The 21,731-nt window shown below is 43.1% G+C and overlaps 1 protein-coding gene across 1 annotated transcript in view; it reads right to left on the reverse strand.

The window, feature by feature from the left end:
- The window catches only part of PLEKHB1 (pleckstrin homology domain containing B1), a 569,304-nt gene that overhangs the window by 359,111 nt on the left and 188,462 nt on the right, over window positions 1–21,731 (reverse strand). Inside the window, exons 3-4 of the mRNA XM_086933840.1 lie at window positions 9,961–10,063; window positions 1,534–1,573 (exon numbers count right to left, since the gene is read on the reverse strand). Coding sequence (XP_086789966.1) covers window positions 1,534–1,573; window positions 9,961–10,063 — 143 coding nt within the window. The remainder of the gene's footprint in view (window positions 1–1,533; window positions 1,574–9,960; window positions 10,064–21,731) is intronic.

Raw genomic sequence — 21,731 nt, forward strand, 5'->3', positions numbered from 1 at the left:
CCTCTCAACTTTGGGATTAAATTTGATTTGAGCACCATAGAAAAGTAAGAGTGGTGTATGCATTCTCTTTATTCCCTTTTTTTTAAATAAGTTGCTACCACGACCACCACTGTTTTGTACTGTAATACTGACCCAGGTCTGGTAGTTTTACGTGGGTTACCCCGTTAAAACTCAACACATATATACATCTGAGGCACTATTTGGTTTCGCAGCTGTAGTTAGTTTAGTAACTGGCACTGTATGCTCGAACTGTGCGATGTATTAGCGCAAATTGTCACAAGAGATATGGGTTGATGTTTAATGTTATAGGATTAATTGGTTTTATATATCTTTTATGTTTTATTGATTGCATGTTATGGATTTTCTCTTCTATAATTGTTTTATTGTACTTCTATGATTTTATTGAAATTGAATAACGCAATTTGAATTGAATTGACAGAAAATCTGACCAGCATAATTGTGGTAGCAGTAACACATCAGCTACATATAAAGCAAGAACCAGCATCTCAGACAGAAATCTATGACCAAAGGGATGATTGCACAGGAGCTTTCATGCAAAGAACCAGCATCTCATACGGAAAGGAATGACCAAATGGATGCTGGTACAGGAGCATCCAAGCAACGAACCAGCATCTCAGACAGAAATGTATAGCCAGAGGGATGATTGCACAGGAGCATCCAAGCAAAGAACCAGCATCTCAGATAGAAATGTATAGCCAGAGGGATGATTGCACAGGAGCACCAATGCAAAGAACCAGCATCTCAGACAGAAATGCAGGGCCAGAGGGATGCTGGCACTGGACAGTCTAAGCAAAGGACCAGCATCTCAGACAGAAATGTATGACCAAAGGGATGATTGCACAGGAACGGCCATGCAAAGAACCAGCATCTCAGACAGAAATGCATGGCCAGAGGGATGCTGGCACTGGACAGTTTAAGCAAAGCACCAGCATCCTAGACAGGAATGTATGATCAAAGGGATTCAGGCACTAGAGCGTCCATGCAAAGAACCAACATGTCAGACAGGAATGGGTGACCAAATGGATGTTAGTAAAGTAGCGTCCCTGTTGGGGAGATGTTAGGGGGTGTGGTTTTGAATAGGAGTGGTGATGAGCTTCATCTGCACATGGTGGAAGGAGCCCTGGGATGTCTGCATTTTGGTAGTAATAGTGTTGCAAGCAAGAAATAGTAGCAAAAGGGGTGAGTTGTGGGTATATGTCTGGGGATAGGGTGTTTCAGACTGGAGGTGTTTTATAAAGTCTACCAGGAGTGACACTAGTTTTATTTTATTTTTGACTGACTGCACATTTGACTGGTGTTAGGGCACTCCAATCTTGGTAACCTCTGAAATGTGTTTTGTGCCTGCCATATATTGCAGCACATAGTCCCGTAGGGTTCCTGCCATGTTTATTCACTGAATTTCTTTTTTGTGAGATTAACTACATCACAATTTCTGAGGCAGAGGGAACAGAAGGTGTTTACATAAAAGTCCACCAACAGCACAGACAAAAGAAGATGCAAATGATGACTTACCATACGGGATTTCGCCTCCAGCAGAGACATCTTCCAGGCGCTGTAAAGAGAACGTGACAAGGCTTAGTGAAATTAAGCTAATTTGATGTGCACTTAAGTGCAGTGGAGTCAGAGGTTTGCAACAGTCATTAAAAGTCTGACTTTATGAATACGGTTCCCTGTAAATTACATAGCATGCAAAGATAATTGAATGGTGAGGCTGGCATAAATGCTTCTTACATAGTGAATTCACATGATTGTATGTTCCCTTCTACAACATGTATGATTCAACTTGTGTCCTTTTGACCTGATTAACAAGGAACATATCCAGGATTAAATCTGATTTATGCCTGGAAACAGCAGGTAACCTGAAGATGTAATATGTGCATAATTCACAAAGATGTACATGCCTGATGCATGCATAATGAACTATCAATGTGTAAATTAGGCATATATGGCCCTATTTTCAAACATATTTTCACAGGTTTTTATATTGATTGATAAGGGGGTTTTGTAGAGTGCTGAATTAGACTTTCAGTATCTTCATAGAACTAGACACATAAATAAACACGGTCCAATGGCAGAGAGGGAAGTTATGAAAGAAGTCAGTAAAATTGAGACTTCAATCTGATATTGTTAGTTGAACCTCTAATGAATGGTGAGGTACACAAAAGGCAACCAGAATAGTTAATATTCTTCCATCAATGCATGTGGTTTGGTTTGGATTCAAGCTCTGATTCGGGGCATTCGACAACCGTGGGCGCTGTACTCCAAAGTTCTTCCTTTCATGTCACAGCAGGTCTGCAGTGGATAATCATATGACTTGTGAGGTTGACTGTTGGGGTGCAAGTTTCAGTTGCTCTCCTGGGACCATGCTCTAGTAGGCTGTGTATGTAATTCTCACCTCCACTGACCGCTAGTAAAGTGCCATAAAAATTGGTGTTGGAACTGGTTTGGGGGCCACTGGACAGGCAGGGGATACTGTGCTAAACTGTGTCAGCTGAAGTTATGTGCCTCTGCTGTCCTGGGGCCTGACGTGCTATTAGACCCGTCACTGATCACAAAGTACACCTTTTAGCACTTTACTCATAGGGTAGTGAAGCACAGCAGTCCAAAGATTATTAAGGGAAGTGGTGTGGGGTGATAAACTACAGTACCTCCAGCACTTTGCCTTACAGAAAGAGAAATACTTTTTCTACTGCACAATGCAATACAACACATATAATCATACTAGACGTAATCAAACAAACAGAGGTATCTACATAGCTTACTGGGAAATCAAAATGTAACGACTAATGGTAGGGGAACAGTCATAATATTTCCTCCTCTCTCTTTGTGTGCAGGTCCCATTCCCACAGAGTAGTATGCTACCCCAGTGCACTCTGGGTCTTGGAAGTCAACCACCAGTATTCCCCTTGAGAAGCGTTCCCCACCCATTGTGATTTTGGTTCTCCACCCCTTATAGCATAATGCTCAGGTGCCTTAACGCTTATGGATTCTCAGTTGGCTATTGTGTTTTTGTTTTGTTCTAAACACACATCTTCCATGGTGGGCACCACGCCTCAGCAGGTGTGGCCACAGACAATCAGCTGACTCTACCGCTCAGTGCCCTTGAGTAATGGGTCGGAGCCAGTACCAGGGGTGGGAGGAGGGTACAGCAAGCATGGCTGGTGTTAGGCTGATGACATCACTGATGACATCATCCATGTCAACCCCACCCATTTCTCTCACTATTGCTTTGTACTTGGAGAGAGCAAGAGGTGTTCTGTGCATTATATGCTTCGCAAAGTTTTCGGATCTACAGCAATGGCGGCAAGGGAGTCATCCAGCAGTGATTCTGATGGTTTTTTGCCTGAGGACCCTCCTCAGCAAAAAATAAAAGACCACTTCATTTGGAAGTTTTTTTCCATCCCTGAAGGAAAAAAAAAAGGTTAATGCTGCTAAGGTAACCTGCAAGATATGTGGCACTACTTTATCCAGAGGCAATCCTAATAGGAAATATAGGTTTGGAAATGCCACTTTAATTAGGCATGTCCAGAGAAGACACCCAAATAACTTTGCCAGGGAGAGTGTCAGCGACCTGGCACGGAATACAGCAAAGATGGCAGCAGCACCTCCACTGGTGGAGCAACAGCTTCGGGAATACCACGTGGAAAAATGATCCCTAACGTGCAGCCGGTGTTTGCAGGCATAAAATTTCTATGCGTGGACTGTGATGAACTGCTCTGTTATGGGGAGCAGAGCGTTGAACTCATTGCTAGGAAGAGAGAGGAACACCGCTGCCCTCCCAGTCCCTAATTTTTCACCTTTTTTTTGTTCCTGTTGAGCAGTTTTAGAATCTCTGGTTTTGTTTTTCCCCTGAAAAAAATACAAAAAAATATAAAATCGTTATAAAAATGTATAAAAAAATATTTTAAAAAAGAAGAAAAAAAAAGTTTTTTCAGAACTACCTCCAATTCTCAAAAAAAAGCTATATTCTTTACATATTGTACAATTCTTTTTTTCAGAAAAATGTGTACTGAATAAATGAATGAATAAAATGAGTGAATGAAGGGGAGAAAGTGATAGAGGGATCAAGTGACAGAAGACGAGTGAGAGAAGGTGAGTTGTAAACAAGAGTGAGTTGAAGTGGAGAGAACGAAGGAGAGTGGCAGGAAGTGACGGAAAGAAAGGAGTCAAGATGAAAAAAGGGGATTAATATTGAGAGAAAGAGGGGGACGGACGATAAAGTAATGGGAATGAGAGTAAGGCAAGGGGAGTGAGGGAGAAGGAAGGTGGACTGATTGAGAGTGAGTTGATGACAGTCAGTGTTTTCAAGATGAGTGAGGGTAATTGAAAGGAAGTGACAGTGAGGGGACAGAGGGAGTGAGGCTAAGAGAGAGGGAGTGAGGAAAGGGGAGTGAGGATGTGAGAAGACGGAGGGAGGGAGAGAAGGAGTGAGTGAAGTGGAGTCCTTCTCCCAAAAAGAGTGAAATGCAATACTTCAAAACTTGAAAAGGGAGCAGGGTAGAGTGCCCCTCACCCCCCTTCTCAGAGGGTCCCAAAATGATCTGTTTCTGCTTTCCTGAGAGACTATAGTTTGATTTGAATATACCACAATAACTTGCATTACAACATGCAAGATATCTACATAGGAAACAATATACATTTCTCAGATGAGGAAAACAGAGTTTTGCTCTTCAATTTTAGACGCTGCATCAGTACCTACTTATAGGTACTGAAATCACCCACATAACACAACAGCTCTTTTTAGAGCTACCCTACCTCTAAGCATTCCAAATTATTATTAAAAACTATTTTCTTTCACTGTTTTTCCAAGTGGTGCGCGTACCAGAGAGCGTACCCGGGAACGCACCCTGCGCTTACCCCGCGAAATTTTAAAAAAAACAAAACTTAAGAATCCTTCTAGGCCCCCCTCAGAAAACCTAGGGGGTCAGAGGGTGTCTACTCTGGCCCCTTTTAATTATTTCCCCCTTTCTTTTTCACCTCTTGTGTCTCGATTCTACCGAGACACAAGATGGCAGACTCTCTGGACTGTTTAGAATGTTGACAGACACCCGACAGCCAATCAGCTTTCCACTCGCGCACTCCCGTAGCCCGCCGAGTGCGCTCCCCGGTACGCGTACCTGTAAGCGCTCGAAGCGTGTATATAGATATATATGTGTTTTTGAAGTTGATTTAAAAAAAAAAACACTGGAGCAATTTTCAGCAAATATAGCAAAGGCACATCTGCGTACCAGTCCCTACAATTTTGCCAAGTTTGGCGTAATTCCGTTCAGCGGTTCGGGCTGTAGACTTGTCAGACCGTCCTATGGAAATTAACATGGGGAAAACACGTTTTGGGACCCCCCTTTTTTCTCAGCCCCCACTTCACGAATCCCCCCGAAACTTCCTAGGAAAGAACGCAGAGGAGCTGGCCTAAATTTTGGAAAATTACACGCAAATTCCTCAACCGGTGCCAGAGTTATTCCCAATAGAATGTTGCGGATTTCCTATGGTAGCCAATCCTAACTATAACTACCTACTGGCGACCGCCAGTAGGTAATATATATATATATATATATATATATCTCTATCTATCTATCTATCTATCTATCTATCTATCTATCTATCTATCTATCTATCTATCTATATATATATATATATATATATATATATATATATATATATATATATATCTCCACACGCTGGTTCACCTCTCCCCGATTCTGGAGCGCTCTTCATGGGTGCTTTCACCTACGGCGGAACCACGCCGTTAAACCTCGTCACACTTCCCTTGGCTAGAAAGGATATCGGGCGCACTCCTTTTGATTTTCCACAATTTTCGTTTTATTTTCAGTTTGTTAAGGCAATTGAAAGCATTCGATCAACGTGTTTCGCTGCTCCGAGCATCTTGCTCAAGATCAACTTCCTGCTATTATTTCACAATATTTAAGGCATTCACTTGGATATTACATCATTTCCTGTGCCTAAGCGCTAAGCATTGTGGTTACCGTAGTTTTTTTTTATATAAAATCATCTTCAAGTCATCTTCAAGTCACACATGTTATCAAATTATACATTGGAAAATAATGACACCTTATTTTCAATGTCTTTAACGGATTTCTATTGTGCATCCTTTTAGTCTTTTTTATATCTTTAACCAGTTTGTCATTTATTCATCCTGGGTTTTGCATTTTGGATCTTCATTTTATTCCCTCCAGTGGGCAAAAGGAACAAGCGAAGCACCCCCAAAAGTGGGAACCGAAACACGGAGCATGCGCCAGAAGAAGGGGACATAAATGATGAATTACAAATCATAAATCTTTCAAAAAGAATAATAACAGAAACAGAGACCTCATTACTCAAAAGAGGAATAAACTTCTGCCCAAAAAAGAAGATGAATATGGCCCAAGTGCGAATTGACTTTTACTTATATATAAGAAAAATCAAATTGGCGAAATTCTTTGAAGAAAACAAGATGAAAAATAAGAAGAAATCTCAACTGAATGATGATACATCCATAGACTTGAGGGCCAGGGATGCCACTGCATATACTACATTAATCAATTTGGATGTTGACATCGAAGAAGAAACAACATTAAGCCAAGCGATTGATCAAGCAGGTGCAGGACTCAGGCAAAAGAAACCAAACTCAAAATTACATTATTATTTTGTGGTTTGATATTTACAATACATTATATATAAGGCTATATATATGTATACTTTGATATACAAATTCTAATTTTTTTTTAACAATATTTTTGGCACAATAGTGGTTCATCAAAATATTTTTGTGGCCGATATTTTGGAATAGAACTCTTTAGAAATTAACGGAGTACTTCCGAAAAGAAGACCATACCACAAAGGTTCTGCAACAGGCATTTTTAACTGCCAAATACAACTTAAATACATCTCTATTGACACAGAATCATCTGGCAATCATGAAACCAGACATTGAAGAGTAACAGATCAATCCACAGGTCACCCTATTGCCTTCATCAGATGTCACAATATTGACTACAAAAATATTGACCTGCAAAATCGACTATCACCATATTGTCACAGTTCGTGTATATAGGAAGTGTAAATATACTATTCTAACTCCACATCTACTTACCGTAACAATATAGTGCAAGTCTCCCAGTCACTCACGTCACCAATATTAAATATGTTCCATGAAATTGGCGAGACCAGAGAGGTAACAGGGACACTAGCTGAAGCGGTTATAGCCGTTATACCTAAAGAAGGGAAAGACCCTAAGCTTCCAAAGAATTATAGACTCATCTCGCTAATCAACCTAGACTGTAAGCTTCTGGCCTCAATATTGGCTCAACGAATACAGAAAGTCCTTCCTACCCTAATCCACCCCTCACAAGCCGGCTTCCCAAAAAATAGGTTATCAAGTGACAACACTAGAATCCTAGCGCATGTCATTGAGAAGGCAACATTTCTATCCACACCTACTACAGCGGTAACACTTGATGCAGAGAAAGCATTTGATAAAGTGGACTGGTCATATCTGGAGGCTGTCCTGCACAAATTTGGTTTAGGTCCTTTTTTCACCAAAATGGTAATCCCATTATATGCTTGTCCTACAGCGAGGGTAAGAGCGGGAGGGGCTTTTTCATCACCATTTAAATTACAACAAGGGACTAGACAAGGTTGCCCCTTGTCCCCTTCTTTATTCCTATTGGCGATTGAGCCCTTTCTATATCAAATCCGCAACAATGATAACATTCCAGGGATTCCTTTTAACGACTGCATTATAAAACTCACAGCTTATGCAGATGATGTTTTAGTACTCACTGAGCGAGCTGAAGAAGCAATACCTGCCCTGCTATCCACCATACAGGAATTCTCCAAAGTGTCTGGCTACTCCCTGAATAAAGTTAAGACTGAGGTCAAACTTCCCAATTTTAGGAACTACCAAACTGCCTTTTTGTGCAAACAAGGGGCATACTGGTTTAATGAAGGCTCAAGTTACATACCACTATGGATTGAAATAGAGAGCTCCATCATAGGCAATGCCCCTCTCTCAGCGATACTTACCAGGGACCTGTCACACCTCACACACTCCAAGTACATTATGCTTAACACTAGGAGAGCACTTCTTAGATTAGACCAAACCCATAAGACTGGCCTACAGGTAAAAAAGACGACTTCCTCATCCCTATGGCATAATCCAAATATCCAGATTAACGGAAAATCACCCTTCTGGGAACATTGGTCAACTAACGGCATCAACATGGTCTCAGACTTGTACGAAGGCCAACTACCACTACCGTACTCTACGATCCAAGCTATCAATTGCCTTCAACCAATGGACTTTTACGCATTCCTGAAATTGAAAGCGGCCTTGTCCACCCGCTCGTTTACACCCTCAGATCCTTGGTTGAAATCGATACTCCCACGCCTCCAATATACAGGTCACTTTGTTTCGAAAGTTTATAAAATGCTTTTACCAACGCTAGCCAAAGCCCAAAGATGGAACGAAGTTAAATGGGAAGAAGAACCTAATAACACGGGCATAGACCTTGATTGGGACAAGATTCATGCTTCGGCTCTTACACATAAGGTATTTCCGATCCTCTCCCAAACCAAGTACATGTTGATCAACAGAGTTTTCTGGACCCCCTAAAAATTATTCAAACTGAACCTAAGAGACAGCCCCACATGCTGGAATTGTTCCCTAACTGAAGGGGATCTACCACACATGCTCTTCCACTGCCCCTTAATACAAAATACTGGTCTAACGTCTTTGTTTGCATTGAACACATATTTAAGATTAAACCAATGAGGGAGTTTATCTATGTACTACTGGGTGCCACTGACCCAACACTTACAAGAGACCATGACCGTCAACTACTTGACCTACTACTCACACTAGCGTGCAAAGTTGTCTTGATTCCGTGGAAAACTTAAAACGCTTCTGTTTCCCCCTATCTAATGCTCTCGTTCCTCTCTGTCCCTGGTTTTTCCTCCCATCTTATGCCTCCTGAGAATTAGCAGCATCTAGCGCGGGGACACACTGTTTTTGTGTAGCCAGGCGCTTTAAAAATGGCGTATCATTTTTTATTATTATCTTGTGCAACTGGAAAAGTGCCTCGGAGTTCTCATTCAAAATGTGGAAAGATTGGGTGTCATGCATCAGAGGGTCTGACAACACTGCTTTGCACTCTTCTCCATGGCTTGTATCCAACAAAAAATTGTGGAACGCTCTTGACGCTTCTTCCTTCTCGTTTGACCCACCGTAAGTAGTTACCTATACCGTTTGTATGTCTGACAATCTCCTCCAACACTGGAAGTATGTAACAAGGGCACTATTGTAACTTTCTATTGTAACTTTCTAAAGTAAACCGAACTGGTAGTTACGGCATTGGCAACTGGTATAGAGGCATCTAGCAGTACCATATGTTACTCACTAAAGATTACATTCAGTGAAACACAATGTATGTTAATTATTTTTCTTTTCTAGCCCACATATGCTCGTTTTAATGTCTCTTATGATGTTGTCTTAGCGGATATAGTCCTTATACTAGAGAATGCTGCTCTGATTGAAGACAACCTCTAGCGTGTACAACAATGTGCTTTCAATGCCAGCTCAAATACGTACTCCAATCATAGATATGCCATCTGACCTCTACGCGCTATGTGGACTCGTATTTTGCATTTGTATTTTGTAATTGTACTATATTATTTTATTTTACTTTACCTTATTACGGAATGATCCATGTATGTATGTATTATTGTTTGTACCTTATTTTCATTTCTCCTTTTCTTGCTCAATAAAAATGATTTGAACACAAAAAAATAACAATATAGTGCAAGTCGATATTGTTGAATCAATACTTTTGCAGATTGCTATGAAAACATCAGTATTGTGATTACCCACTCCTTGTGTTCTGGTGAGTAGAAGTAGTTTGACAGACTCACAAGACCCTTTGGCTAGAGGATGAAATCACTTACATTGCTTCGTCTGAGCTCTCGGCACACAAGATCAATCTGGAACCATTCGTCTGGAGAACAGTTATGAGACAGTCGCGATCTAACCCTTCTGGAGGCTGCACATCTGCAAGAGAAAGCAGAGCACAAAATGGCTAAACCTAAAGAGCATGGCACTGCTACAACACTACCAGGATCTGGGCATCACACTGGATTTAATTTCTCCATAGTTCACCTTGAAACTTTGCTATCCAGAAAAATACAATTTTTAAACTGCTTGAATGTTACTTTTCACAGTTTACCGTTTGTGTCCAACGTAGGTCGAGGAAGGGCCGCATCCATGCTATATTTTTCAGGATAAGCATTACACACTGACTATGTAAACGATGTCCATTTAGCTTCAATGTTCACAAATATATCTAATATGGTTATCTTGAAAATCTAGACCTATACTGAGTAAACCCACCTCTGACTTTTCAACCTTTAATGTCTGCACCACTTTGCTGCTATGGATGAGACAAGTACATGGAAAACAATATAAAGGCGCTGTTGTAAAAGCAAGCCAATGATCCTCATAGCTTGGAACCAATCAGATTCTATGTATATATTGTTTAATTATTCCGAAATTAATTTCCCTACAGCTACAGAGTGAAGTGCAGATGACAAATCCATTTGGTACCAAGTGATTTGTTCAAATCAGTTAGTGAAAAATACAATTAATTTAAAAAAGGAAAAATACAATTAATTTAATTGAACTAGTTCTAAATCCCTTTACAGAATACATTTTAAAAAGAATGTCTTTTAATTAAAAAATAAATCTAGGTACAAAGACGTGTTATGGCTGGGACCAAACATGAGTAATAGTTTAGGAACATATGATGCATTGTTGGGTTTCAGGGACATGGGAGGGGTTCACATGTGTCTCCTCCTTAAACATAATCAGGGATTGGAAGAAAATGCATCAGCAGCAAAGCCTCCCCTCCGGATTGAAGGAGTAATGGGATAAAGAAAAAACGCAGCCCCTCTGATTGAATCTAGCAGTGTATCTTAGACTATCAAAAGAGAACAGGCACTTGCTAACTCAGCCAGTATATGGTTCATCATCACTGACTGGACATTGGGGGAGCTTAAATATCGGTTAAGGAAGAAATAATGTTAGACCAGTATTCAAACCTCTGCCTTGTAGCGTTTCCCCACTGCCAAGTCTGGGAAAGCTTGCAGAATTTTTATATAGTGCTGCTTGATACTATAAAATGGTGCCAGATTGTTTTTCATGTTGGTCGCATTTATAACAGGAGAAAAATATTACTAAGCCAAATCGATGCATCCTCCATATATTGGCCATGATGCTCAATGGTAAACATACTTCTAATGCCAGGCATGAGAGAGCTATAAAAGCATTTGGGGTTGGAGCGTAGCCCCTGGTGATTCTAGGAATGTCTGGTTTTCCTAGTGCATCCTATTTGCAAGTACACCATTTGACTTACTTCCTTTTAAAGACCCCCCAATATGGATGTCAAACTTATATTTGCAGCTTTAAAGAAAACAGAAGTGATATGACTCTTTAGCACACCTGCCCAATGTAAAATGTCTGCTTCCAATGTACATGTGAGTGGTATCAAACAAGCTAAACCATCACAAGTTAATGTTCACTGCCCCCGGCATGTCACAAAACCTTCCAGAGTTACCCACTGTGAAATTGGGAAGGACAATCTATGTAATAGCCAAGAGAGCACACTTAGTTGGACAGTTAAAGGACTGAAATAGATGTATTACAAGAGAGGTTTATCTGATATTTAAGCTGGCCAATCTAAAAGATATTAAAGCTTTCTCCATATTTAGTAGTCAGGTTATGATGTGTATAAGGAACTGGTGGTTATCATGGGTGTCTAACGCTGCTGATTGACCGAGCAATGTTTCCTTCATCTAGGATTTTAAAGTTATAATATGTTGAAGACACTAATCCCTTATAAGGACTCATCTTGTATTCTCTTTTTGCAGGTGCATTTAGATGTCAGAATGTGTCAGTAGTAAGAACATTACATATCCAATCACCTGTAATGCTTCCTTAGATGCGAGCAGCGATGTCACCCTGCCCTGTCAGACACGGAGGTCACCACCACTCACTCAGAGTGAGGAATCTGGAATGCAGCTGCCCAAACACTCACTCTTTGAAACATAGCAGTCAGTAAAACAGTATTTTAAATACTTCTGGGACACAGAGTCAGTGTCCTGGTCAGAATCCTACACAGCAATTCTCTAATTGTGTCTCTAGGAAGGGAAAGGAAGCTCCTGTATGCAGGAGAATGAGGAAAGTTAGCTTAGGTAGCTACATGACGCCATCATTATACCATCAGGAACCTATTTTTGAGTCATGGGATTTCCTTTAACAACATTATGCGATCCTGGTTCAACAATACTTCAGTGGACTAATACAGAGACTTACAAATAATGATCTTCAAAAGGAAAGAATAGGGATGAAATATGACAATGTTGTTGGCATGAAGTCATCTGTTAAGCTTACCTCTCCATTCTACAAAAATATGTTAAAGAAATTTAGGTTGGGGTATACAACAACCATTTAAATAGATGAAGGGCACACATATTATTAAGGCTCCTGGTTTTATTGTATTTATTTTTTTGCCATTTCCATCTGTATTTATCCAAATTTATTTTTTGCTAATTTTATCTGTATTTATACATATTTATTTTGGATTTGTGGAAAAATTAAGCTCAAATTAGTATATTTCCACATTTATTTAACCAATAAAAATGCACTTTTGCTTGAATGTCTGCCAGGTTTCAGTGATGTGAATACCCGCAGAAGATAAATGGGTGCACTTATATGAAAATATGCAAATTTCAGTATCAACTTTGTGCATATCTACTGCTGCTAAAGCCTCTTTACTAAAAGTCCTTTCTTTTTTAACTCCCTTATCTATTAATCCACACTTCTTTTGGCCTGGCAGTCATAGAAGACAGTATTTAGAATTACTCAAAAAGCAGCCCCATTTGCGTTTTTATCCACATTTAGAAATAAATACAGACAAGAAAATTATTGTTTTCTGTCAGTATTTATTTGTAAAAATCAGTAAAAACGGAAAACAGGGAGACTTACATATAATACAAAATAACCTTTCTCCTAACTTTACAGTAAAAAGTGAACTGCATGGCATCTCAGAGTTTCATGACCGTATTAAGGATTCTGGCATCGAGCATAGATATTGGCATGGAACTCCTTAATGACTTGCAATATCTAGCGAGGGCATGTGTGCACATGAATCTCAACACTGGATGAGATGATGTTACAAAATGGCTGGAGTTACGCTTGCAAGACATCGTTTTGACTTTACAGGATGAATAGATTTTTTGACTGTGATTGACATTTTGATTGATTTGTTTTGTTTTCAACTGTTTCTCTACGCAATGTTTAATCTTTTCCTTTGGACTGTGATGATATATTACCTTGAACTACAGGGAGGTCCATCACTGGATTAATTCACGCTGGGATTTTATTACGTTCATATTCTATATCATCCTCTTATTTCCTTACCTGTTTGCTGTGCTGAGGTAATGTGATGGAAGCAACGGTATTTACAGAAGCTAGGTTTGCATTAAATTAAATACCAAATACACAATAACATTTTAATACAGAGGTCTACGGGGGAGTAGCAATGCAAACTAGAAAGCTAGAAAATCAAGCCATAAAAAGGGATGGTGCAGAGAAGGCCAAAGAAGTGTCTGGTGGTTCATGAAAGGACAGGGAACAGCTCCATCAAATGTAATGGATGGAAAAGCTTCAGTTGTAGATTCAAAGCCTAAACCCAGTTCAACTAGCCAAATTATTTGTTGCTCCTCTAGTTTTTAAAAGGAAGCAACAAAGCAAATGGAGATAAGGAGGCAACGATGGTGAAGAATAAACAAGAGAGAAAGGGCATGGATGTGAAAGACACTGTCAGGGCCGAAGTTTGATTCAGCTTCAATGAAGCATCCATTGTCACCAGAATGGGCCTGAAAAAACATGTGGCATGCAACACACATCCTGGATATGGACAATTATCTAGGAGGAGGTTACGGTACTTGTCCAATTTGGGTGTCCTGGGCCAGCATTGTCTTCAAAGAATCTACCTATCCTTTTGAAAGCAATAAGCCTTAAGGAGGAGCATACAGCTTGCCAAGATCAACTTGTAGATGTGTTAGGGTCTTTACTTAAGGTGATTGGCCTTGTAGACGCGGCACACATCAGTCTGAAGCCTGAATATACGCAGCAGTGATGGTGGTGAGGAATGAGAGCACATGGAGATTTGTCTCTTGGACAAAAGTCATGAGGATCTCTCACTTGAGATTTTTAAAAGTAGTCTACTAAACATACACCACATACTTATGGATTTGGCTTAGCTGGGTTTAGAGCTTAGAGACTTACAGCTCTGAATGTGTTAGGAGGTTTGGGTGTTTTTAGAGTGCTGGATATGGATGGAGATGCCTGCTGAGGTGAAAAAGGGTTCCCAGTTGATACATATGCTTCTATCATTTAACGCATCATGCTATGCATTTTGGTCTTCATCTTAGACCCTTACTTCCAGGGCAGAGAAGAATTAGTCCATCCACAATTAAATTATTTTCAGAATATAATAGACAGGTTACTATACCTTTTGGTTGTATAGAAGGTATAGTAAATCTATGTCAAGAAATAAGGAAGAAGAGCCATTAATAATAAATAAAACACATAGAAGTGAATTTCTGGATTTAATATGGAATGGTACAGCTAAGATGACCAACTGTCCGTAATTTTCACGGACAGTCCGTAATTTTCGTCTTCTGTCCGTTGTCTGTGAAAATATTGTTAACAAACGCGATTTGTCCGTAATTCTAATGATGTTGGGTGGCATCCAATAATATGGTGCCTTTCACTCTCCAATCATTGCCCGGGATGTTGTGGGCAGAACCAACAAATCTACCTAGGATTGGCTTGAAAGCCATCAGCCAATCTTAGTGCTTGCTTCTCCACTGCAGGACTGTTCTCATTGGCCCTGATTCCTCAGGCCCACTGAGAACAGCTTTAGGGTACCCAGCCTTAGAATACTTTAGGACGTGCAGAGCACATTTTCGGTCTTTCGTTATCTGATTTTACAAGTCCCTGCATTTTTGGAGAGCGACGTTGTGTGCATGCAAGAAGAAGACCTGGACCACAGAGTCAGCCACAGGCTCCATTACCCCCAGCAAATATCTTCTCGAACGGTAAGTTGTCGAATAAACTTGCTTTCCATGTGCATTTATTTTGAATTTAGTTAAGTTTATTTAGTGTTCTTCTCTCTTCGTCTCCCCTAAGCTCTCTTTATTTTTCTTCCTCGACCTAGCTCTCTCGTCTCTCTCCTAGTTCCCACTCTGAGTTCCAGGGCCCTCCTCCCCTTCAAGATGTGGTTTACTCTCCGGTCTCCATGCACGTTTATTTAAGTTTCACAAATGCTGAGAATCTGCATTGTGCTACTTCCCATTCACTGTTTAAAACAAACAGAGGAGACTTAGACTACTATTAACAGATTAATTGTGTGTAAAACTCTGCTTAGGCACTTATGTCTGTAAAACATAGACTGAAACAGGTAGTAGCACCTCTCTCGGCAGGTAGCAGCTTCCTCTAAAAAGTCAAATTTATCTCCTACCTCCTAATGAGAGCTACTACCTAACAGCTGTTTAGTGCAAGACAGAGTACAGAGTACAATCAAGATTTTTTAAAAGTGCAACTTATTGACCCTAACGTGGGATGCATACGTCGCTTTGGGTGCCCAAGAGGGAAAGCTGACCAAATCAAAGTGTGGTGATGTGATGCTTGCTGAGATTAGCATGAATCCTGTGATGTCATTTGGAGTGTTTACTAGCATCCTACCCTGAGTGTTCTGTGAGTGGTAATTACCAGTTGTGTCTGGGCTGTGCCAGCTGGGACGGCTCTCTGTACCCCTTGAATAAATTCTTCTTCAACCTTTACCACTGCGTCATCTTCACTTCGCATCAGTGGTGACAGAAGACAGGAATTTCCTACCCACAGCCACCTCTACTTGCCTATGATCTTCGTGGACTGTGTTACAAGTAAGTCCTATCTGTCTATTGGGAATACAGCTGTGAGTACCATTTTTTTTTACTACTTCTTTGCCCAAGGCACCTGCGCGATGGTACTGAGAGCTGTGCCCATTTTCTAAGCATTTCCTCTGCTCTACATATCTGCTCGCTTCGAGGACTTTCTCTACGCTCTGTTTGAACCCTATGCTTCATTCAGACTCACGGCGAGGGTTACCTGCTCCACAAGCTGAATTTGAATTGCTTCTCGCTCCAGACTTGCTCACGTGTGTTGTGTTGCGCCTGAGATGCAACAGGCGCTCTACGTAAAGGTCATGTGACCGTAGTTTAATAAAGTGGTTACGCATGCAGGTACGCCGGTAAGGCTATCGCGGCGAGACCAGTAAGCTCCCAATCTGGCTCCAGAGTGTTCATTTCATGTCTCAGGCCTACCTCTAGTTGCCCCCTCGTGTATCGGCGCCAGCCTTGTTCCCGGGCCGGCACGCCCCCTGTTCCCGGGCCGGCACGTGACACAACAACTGGCGACGAGGGTGGAATGTCCTCGCTGTGCTTTGAGTCTCGGAGTGGCGGCCGCAAGCGGCGTGCTGCACCCCTGCAATCGGCAGCTCAGACGTAGCGCCTGGAGCCCGCCGCGACTGCAGAAGCGGCCCGGAACACTATAAATGGCCCACGGAGGTGAGACGGTGCGACGCTGCTCCCCGCCCAACTGCCTGCCGCAGGTGTGGTCTCGGCCAGCCGGCCATGTGGAACCACGCCCCCCTGTGGGCACACGAGACACTGCAGCAGCCTCAGCTTGCTGCAAGGCTCTCAAAGGGCCTTACTGTCTGCCCCCCACCCACCACCTGCCCAGGCTGAACTAAGAGTTTAGGTGCACCCTGTTGGGACAGAGGCCCCCTTGCAGCGCGTGGGGGAGAAGAGGGAGGCCGACATCACAGGCCTGGTTAGGACTGTTTGTGTGAGTGGAGGAGCTCACCATTGTGGGAGCAACCTCCCTGATCCTCAGAGAAGTGAAGGGCCTTTGCCACAGGCCAACCAGAGAGCTGTGGGTCCTCGCAGTCTGGGAGGCTAACAAGCACTAGTACGGGCAACACCCCCAAGTCAGTACAACACAGGAGGCAGGGTGGAAAGTCATCCCACATATATAGCAGGGAGCAAGCATCACCAAGCCCTGGGGGGCTGACACCCTAGTGCAGCTTCGATCAGGAGAGACAGCGAGCCCGCGAGGGAGCCTTCGGAGACAGCACACACACCGGTCAAGGAGCCAATCATGTCCACAATACCCCCCCATAGAGCCCTTCATAGTGGAGGGGTCGTCGCCCTCATCACTTGCACCCAAGTGGAAAGACTGGGTGGACCGCCTACTTATATTCTTCGAGGCCACTAAGGTCCACAAGGACCAGAAGAGAGCCATGTTACTTCATCTGGGGGGCAAGGACATCCATAACATCGCCAAGACACTGGTAGAGGCCACACCCAAGAATCAGCACACACTGATAAATGCCCTTAATGGACATTTTGAACCGATGGCCAATCAAGACTACGAAAGATTAATATTCAGGAAAGCGCGTCAACTCTCCAAAGAATCGCTGGACACCTACCACGGCAGACTCAAAAACCTGGCATCCACGTGCGGGTTCCCCGACAAAACAGGGATTAGGGGACAAGTAATTCAGGGCTGTGCTTCTGCCAAGCTCCGTGAACGGATACTGGAAGAGTCCGGAAAGTCCCTCGCCGACATATTGGCCCTGGGGCGCACCAAGGAATTGTCAAAAGCACCAGCCGCACACATGGAAGCGACCCTCCAGGCGCCTGTAAACGCTGAACCGGTGAATGCTGTGACGACTAAACCTCCGACGAGGTGGGTCAAGAAGGGACCAGGAACGCCGACCTCAGGACAAGCTAAAACCTGCGGATACTGCAGAGGACCACATCATCAGGCGGCTGAGTGCCCCGCCAAAGGCAAGAGATGCTCTGGTTGCGGACAATTCAACCACTTTGAGAAAGTCTGCAGGTCCAAGAAATATCGCAAGCCCCGACAAGTTGTCAATGCCCTGCTAGAAGGGGTCAAGTGACATGGACAACGATGACGAGGAAGAGCGGGTCGTGCACAAAGTACACATGATCGGCACCACAACCCGGAAAGCACGACGTTTTCCCCCATTCAGCATTCGCGTGGGCTCCCAAGACGTCATGGCAGTAGTTGACACCGGCGCCACCATCAATATCATGGCCTCTGCCCTCCACCAAACCATGAATCCAATGCCAGTTCTCTACCCCTCGGCAATCACAGTATTCGCCTATGGTCAAGACACACCCCATAAGATACGAGGTCGGTTCAGAACGTCCATATCACATGGCGCCCAGTCCATCCCCACCAACGTCTATGTTACCCAAGACAGACAAGGCATGCTACTGGGGTGCCGAGCCGCCGAAGATCTAGGCGTGGTGACGTTTGGCTTTGGGGTACACCAGGAGTCTATCCAGCATCTTCTAACAGAATTCTCTGAAATCTTCAAAGGAATTGGAAGGTTTAAGGGTAAAGAGGCCCATCTCCATATTGACTCAACAGTCCAACCGGCGGCTTTGCGACATCGGCGAATAGCCTTTCACCTGCGCCCACTGGTAGAGGAAGAGCTCAAGAAGTTGGAGGCCACTGGCATAATCGAGAAAGTGACCAGTCCCACTCCGTGGGTCTTTCCGATTGTTGTCACTCTAAAGCCTAAACAGCCTGGCGCGATGAGGATCTGTGTGGACATGAGGCTACCCAATGCCCCCTTTTGTACCGCCATTAAGAGGGAGCGCCACATTACCCCCACAGTAGATGACCTCATTGGGTAGATGGCCGGAGCCTGCTGTTTTCAAAGTTAGATCTGAGGTCCGGCTACCATCAGCTGGTGCTAGATGAGGCGTCCCGCAATATCACAACATTCTCAACTCACGTGGGGCTCCGGAGATATACCCGGTTGACCTTCGGGGTATCCAGTGCGGCTAAAGTCTTTCAGAATATTGTTATAATCTACTGTTGCATTTCCTCTACTGCTCAGCCAGTTTGAGTGCTGGTGTGCCTGAAGAGGATGTATGACGTTACCACGCATAACATTACCACGCATACCATTACAACGCGGTATTTACAGCGCATACCGTTACAACGCATAGCGCTTTGAGGTGCTGGATAGTGGTAAGTATAATTTTATATTCCAACTCCAGTCCCCGTGGATACTAGGGAAGGTGTTGGATATAAAATTAAACTTATTCCCTATCCTAGAGCGCCCCCCAGCGCAATGCGTTGTAATGGTATGCGTGGTAATGCCTGCGTTGTAAGTGTAGTGCGTGGTAAAAAATGCGTGGTAAACGTTTTATACCGCCTGAAGATGTCTAGAATGTTGAATGAATGATGATGTCATGGAATGATGGGTGCTTGGTGAGCTGTGGAGTGACAGTTGGAGTGTGCAGGCTGAGCAGGACAGAGGCTGCTCCTGGTGGGGCATCACTTGGACTTACCATCTTCCAATGACTTACTGATGTTATTATCTTATCAATAAATCTACCATATTTATCTACACTACAGTTGGCTACTGAGGACATCTTATTTACAATACTGGCGACGAGGTAACGTCTGATGACAGAAGGGTTTACCAGTGTCACGTTAAACGTGAAAACGTGACCCATCTCCTTTGGAAAACGACGCTAAACGACGCACTGGCGGCCATCTTAGCACTTTGGGAAGGATCGTTTAGTTTTGCTGAGGATCGCGACGTTTAGGATTGCTGTTCTATGGACATCGAGTCATTTGGTATTCCAACTTTATTCATGATGTCTATCAGTCTCCTTGTCAATCGTTTTTGTCAACAGATGCTGCGATTCTTTTTGTTAATTGATGGTGGATTTATTGTGTCCTAGTTGGTGCCGACCCACGACACTGGACCTTGTGGACTTTTACTTTGTGGGCTGATAGGAGCCACTGTTGAGGACTTTATGCTGGGAGATTTCGGGTGAGGACACCCTCGCTTAAAGGAAGGTCATCGGAAGTTACTCAAACGATGGATGTTAATTGAAACGTTGCCGTCAAGACTGGGATTGTGGTACTCTTTAGAATATTGGTGGTGCAGTTGCGAGCATTTGGAAACACTGGATCTGGCTTGTACCACATGGACTTCGGGTGAGAGCCTACAAGGATTTCGGGTGAGAAATCGCTCACCGATCGTAGACTACGGTGACCACGTTTATTGTTTTAATTTGTTATGTTACTGTTGCTTTGTCCTATTTACAACTTTTGTGTGTTTACAATATTGTAATGGGGGCATGTTGCTGTTGTCGCAGGTTCTTTCTGTCTGTTTTTGAATTTATATGGAATGAGAGGAGGAGAGTGTGTGTTGTTTTTACTGTCTTTGCTTGCATATTTAGCTTGGTGTGGTTTTCCGTTATGGGTTGCCCTGAGTTTGGGGGTTTAGTACTCATCACTAACAGCAGCGGTGCGTCCATTGGGGCGTAGGGGCGGAGCCCCACCAGCCACCATGGACGCATCGCGGCCGCCGGCCGTATCTTAAAAATTGCGCAAGGGGGTGGCCTGCTGCAGCTTGAGTGACAGTCCACACACTCAGGCTGCAGCAGGCCGTAGTGCGCAGTCCCGCTGGGGAACATACAGTACGCATGCTTATGAAAGTTTTCAACTTTTTCAAGCATGCGCACTGTAAGTTCCCCAGTGGGACCCTGGGGTGCTTCACAGTGCTGCTGTAGCCCGGATTTCCTAAGGGCGAAATGGCGAGCAGCAAAGTGACCCCCTAGCCAATCCTGGAGCTGCTGTTGCGCCAGGATTGGCTGGTCCACCTGCAAGCGGCATCCCATTGGATGCCGCGCGTGGGGTTGGCCCGGCGGCAGCATTCGTCTCGTCGTAAGCCAAGGAGGACTGGTCGTTGGCGCCGGCGGTGCCCGATTCCGGTTTTCCACAGCACAGTGAGTGACTTTTTCAATTAATTTTAGCTCTGGTGAAGAGAAAATCGGAAGGCGGGGGTGCTGCTTTGCATGACCTGTCCAGGAAATATGATTAATCTGGAAAGAATTTCAGTGATTGAGGCCATAACAGAGTATGAAACCTTCATGGTAAGTGAGCAGGGTGCATTGCTCATGGTGGCCAAATCAAAGCCCCAGAGATCTGTCTTCTCACCTCCATTAACATTATGATTCTCGTTATTATGGGCTGTGTGAAGTGTGATGCTGTTCATAGCAAAGATGCAAACATCACGCTATTAATAAGTCAGATTCCTGATTAGTAAGGACTAAAAGCAAAAGCAATAAGCATAGGCACAGAGACGTTTCGGATTTCAGAAGTTTAACTTGCAAAGACTGTTTTAGAAGATGGAGTGTATATTCGAAAAGTAAGTCATGCCCAGTGGTCAGCTTTGGACTTTTCATTGGAAATTAAGCAACTATAAATGATAATCGTGATTTTGCCACACATTTATATCTTGGCTGTGCATGGCGCTTTCGGTTCAGGTACGGCTGCCGACTGCTTTTGTTTCCTTGTTTAAAAATATGATTTGTTTTAGACTGATCACCTTCAACACTGTTTTTCCTATTGCGGTGCTATCAACTTACTGTGATGTTGGTGCAGTGTGTTTTTTAAGTAGCAGCCATCCCATTTATTAACATCGCAATTCGCAAAGCTGTTCTCATCTCTTTTGCATCGAGAGAGAGAGCGAGAGGCGGGAGTTAAGTGGAGGGGG

The sequence above is a fragment of the Lissotriton vulgaris genome, chromosome 8 (genome assembly GCF_964263255.1).
Source record: "Lissotriton vulgaris chromosome 8, aLisVul1.2, whole genome shotgun sequence".
NCBI lineage: Eukaryota > Metazoa > Chordata > Amphibia > Caudata > Salamandridae > Lissotriton > Lissotriton vulgaris.